Here is a 4357-nt window from a genome sequence, read left to right as displayed (position 1 = left end):
CTTCAAATCCCCGCAAACTATTCTAAATAAACAAAATTTTTAAAAAAATTGACACCATTAAATTCGTCGCACCTTGAAATTTTTTTAGAAAATTTTCTTTATTTTAATTCAAATTTAAATTTCGACCGATTTGATACCGATCCAAACCAAAACCGGGCCGGACCGGTCAAATCAGACGGTTCCCACCGGTTTGGGAACCCTTAACCTCGCCATCCAGCAAGAGTGCAAGACCTCCAATTCATTCGGTCGTTTCTCGGGAAGACCCTCACTACTGGCACAACTACTAGAGCCAAGCATACCCCAGCAAACCTAGCTAATAATAAGCCATGGAAATCTTAATCCCTACACCTAATTCGACCTAATGAAGCTCCTAGAGTTCTGAGTTCTAGCTACTAGTACAACCGATACGATAATAGAGAAGGTGGAAGGGAGGGGGGAAAAATCCAGGTACGGTACACGACAGGCTGAAAAAATGTACAGCGCCGGCTTAGAAAGACGCGACGGCCGGCGCGGCGGCCGGGAGCGGCGCCGGGCCCGGCGGGAAGAGGACGACGCCCTCCTTCTTGCGCCGCATCTCCAGCACCTTGCGGTGCGAGTTGGAGTGGATGCTGCTCTCGAACGTCGGGCTGCACGCCGGCCGGTACTCCGGCAGGAGCCGCCCGGACTTGTAGCGCACCCCGCACGCGTTGCACAGCGTCTTGGCGCCCGCGGGTCCCGCGCGCCACTGCGGCGTCTTCTGCACGCCGCAGTGGCTGCAGCGCCGGTCGCCGGGGCCCGCGGCGGGCGAGGCCCGGAACTGGTGCGACGCCGGGTGGTGCTTGGGCTTGCGCCCGCGCCTCTTGGGCTTGCCGCCGCCGCCGCTCTTGCCGTGCTTGGACTTCTTGGAGGCGCCGCGCGGCGCCTCGCCGAGGAGGTGCGCCGCCCAGAACGCGGGCGGCGAGTCCGCCGGCAGGAAGAGGAACGGCGAGAACGAGGCGGACGAGCAGCAGGACGACGTGGTGGCCGTGGAGGACGATGACGCCGAGTCCGACAGCGGCGCGCCGCCGGAGAGCGACCACACGGAGGCGCGCGAGCGCTTGCTGCGCCGCGCCTTCACGGGCACCAGCGCCTCCGTCGACAGCGCGCAAATCGTCGGGCTCCGCATAGGGTCCGCCGCCGCCGTTGGCACCGCGCGTTCCAGCGGACGCCGCGCTGCGGCCGCTGCTACGGCCGCCGCCTGTAGCTTCGGCGGCGGCGGGAGCTCGGCTTGCGAGTCGTCCATGATGCGGGACACCCACTCCAGCTCCTCCGCGTCATGCGCCTGCACATGGCACGCACAAAAAACGCTCCACAACCAAGTGCAGGAAAAAGAAAAGAGGAAAAGACGCCGCCTTGCCGGCGAAGGACGGGGTCAAAGTCGTCAAACTCATACCGGCAGCGGGAGGTCAATCACTGGCGTCGGGAGCGGCATGAGCTCGTACGACACCACCGACGACCCGTGGGAGTCACTGGACAGCTTGTCGTCCTCCACGGCCGCCGGCGCTGGCGCCGCCGCCACCAGCTCGGTGCAGTCCTTGTCGACCTCGCAGAGGTCCTCGAGGTCCAGCAGGTCCTCGACGGAGAACCCGTCCCCTAAAAGGCCGGCACCCCTTTCCGCCGGCCCCCACGCCGCCGGCGCGGCGTCCACCTCCTCCGCCGCCTCGCACGGCCTGAGGCTACTCCTCAGCGCGGCCATCCTCCCCTCCCTCTCCCCCTGCAACCGGCGCACAGGAACCAACCAAGCAAAACTCCCATCAGTCTCCACGAGTACAGTAACAAAATATTAAAAAAGCAAACTTTCTTCCTGCAGCAACCGCCGTGCGCGTCTGGGCGAGGGAGAGAGAGATTACCAGTGAGCCGTGGTGGTGCGCGACGAACGACGCCATGGCGGGGGCTACAGCTGCAGCAGCTGGGGGGGGGGGGGGTGGGCTGGAGGAGGGAGACGACGGGGTGCGGTTGAAAAGGAAAGGCGGGGAGGCGTGGAGGGAGTGGGAAGCAGAAAAGGCAGCGGGGGCGGAAGAGATGAGCGTGGTCTGGTGGGTCATTGAATGGCTGCGAAAGTCCGTGCGCGCAACAAATGCACTGTGGTTTTCCCTCCCTCCCCACTAACCCTCTTCCTTTTCCCCACTTTTACAGGTAGCTGCTCGATTGGGGTAGTACAGAAGTCGTCTTTGGTGGTCGTAAAATTTTCAATTTACTTCAATATTATTAAAAATTTGAATAACCCTCTCAACTATTTTATTTTACCTCTTGAAATATGTAATTTAGTTTATTTTATCCGATTATATAATTTATATTTTTTTCTCGCTACATAAGGTGGATTTAAATTTAATTTTTTCAAAATAGTAATGGACATCACAATGCATAATATAAAAATTATAATTTTTATTATTATTTTATATAATTTTAAACTCCAGTAACTAATTTGCTATAAATATCCTAACCTATCAAAATAATAATAAAAAATTATGATGTATTTCCTCTAACATTTGTTATGAACTTATAATGTATCATCTTACATCTTGTAAGATTCATTTTAAAACTTCACCTATGCATTGATAAATGGATAAAACTAATTACATTATGTGATAATTTGATGGATCACATCATCCCCTTAACTACAAAATGTGGTTTCTGACCCCTCGTATCTTTGCAAAACCAGAAATTTACCCCCAGCAGTTTTGCAGCCGGATTTGCTACAGTACCACATTTTTGTCCATTGTTTTATTTTAATTCTGCTGAATCATTAAGAAATCATAGTAAATTAAAAATTCTAAAATAGAAAATCTAATTATTGGAATCCACATAAGTAGATCTACACAGTGAACATACAAATAGTATGCTTTACTATATCCATTTATCAATGCATAGGTAAAGCATACCATTTGTATGTTCACTGTGTATGTTCACATCATCCCCTTAACTACAAAATGTGGTTTCTGACCCCTCGTATCTTTTCAAAACCAAAAATTTACCCCCAGCAGTTTTGCAGCCGGATTTGCTACAGTACCACATTTTTGTCCATTGTTTTATTTTAATTCTGCTGATCATTAAGAAATCATAGTAAATCAAAAATTCTAAAATAAAAAATCTAATTATTGGAATCCACATAAGTAGATCTACACAGTGAACATACAAATAATATGCTTTAGCACATAGTTTCTGCTATAGCTTTAGATATATGCTTTTCTGCAACTAATAAGAATAATTCATAAATGCAGCTTCTATGGTCCAATTGTGGTGAAGTTTTTATAGTGAGCGAATATTGTATTATCGAACTATAGTAAAATTTTCATACTGATTGAATCATGTATAATTTATTTATAGATTTATTTAGGTTGATCCAATAAATATGAAATTTTTATTACAATTCAAGCATACTATAATAAGCCCACCATACAAATTTTCACCATAATTGGACCATTGAAGCTGCATTTATGAATTATTATAATTACTTATAGAAAAGCATAGATATAAAACTACATCATTTTTTGTAAAGCATAATATATTATATATTTCCAGTGTACATATACTTTTGTAGAGTCTAATAAAATTGGATTTTCTATTTTATAATTTTTCTGTGATTTACAAAGGAATTAAATAAAAAAGAAAAAACAAAACCGCACAATCGTAGCAAACCCCGGGTGCAAAACCACCTGAGACTAAATGTTTGGTTTTGCAAAGATGAGGAGGTTAGAAACCTGATTTTGTAGTTCAAGGGCTGATGTGATTCACCATTGATGCGTCAAGAGATTTTATAAACTTTTCCTAATTTGAATCAAAGGGTATAGTTTGAAGGATAAAATGAACAAAATCATAGTTTTGTAGGTTATTCCGGCTTTAGCTATAGTTCAAAAAAGTAATTTAGACTTTTAATTCGAACTCCATATCTATAATAGTCCTCCAAGATAATGGATTTATTATGTCTGGTACCGCATTAAAGAATTTTACTGTGCTCCGATACGACCGAGTACGGGTACTAGTACGATCACGGCTCTCCTACTAACTTTTTACGCGCGTCTTTGCAGAAAAACCGGAGCCACCCGGTTGGGAATCACTAATCAGGAACATGTTCTCTTCACTGTGACTAGCCGAAACAATCAAATTCGGCTCGCAATTATTCAGGTTATTATTTCGCCGGTGGCTTTTCCGCCGGGGAGCAGCACAGGCAACGAAGGCAACAGCGGAGGAAGTGGCCAAGCCATCAAGCGCAGTGCGGCGTGCGCTCCGGATATCTCCTTGTGGGCCACCCACGCACCACGCGGGCCCGGGGCCCATGCCCCCGTCCATCCCTGCCGAGGAGACTCAGCACTAGTATCCGGAGCAGCCACCATCTTTT

General features: G+C 47.8%; 1 protein-coding gene across 1 annotated transcript; it reads right to left on the bottom strand.

The window, feature by feature from the left end:
• Positions 1–212: 212 nt before the first annotated feature.
• LOC120656622 (GATA transcription factor 6-like) lies at positions 213–2109 on the bottom strand. Its single transcript, XM_039934784.1, has 3 exons — positions 1869–2109; positions 1412–1732; positions 213–1300 (listed from the first exon to the last, which is right to left on the bottom strand). Exons 1-3 carry the CDS (start codon positions 2061–2063, stop codon positions 488–490), a joined length of 1329 nt encoding a protein of 442 aa, XP_039790718.1. The 5' UTR covers positions 2064–2109; the 3' UTR covers positions 213–487.
• Between the last annotated feature and the right edge of the window lie 2248 nt (positions 2110–4357).

The sequence above is a fragment of the Panicum virgatum genome, chromosome 1N, assembly GCF_016808335.1.
Source record: "Panicum virgatum strain AP13 chromosome 1N, P.virgatum_v5, whole genome shotgun sequence".
Taxonomy (NCBI): Eukaryota; Viridiplantae; Streptophyta; class Magnoliopsida; order Poales; family Poaceae; genus Panicum; species Panicum virgatum.
This window is presented reverse-complemented; position numbering and strand designations above follow the sequence as displayed.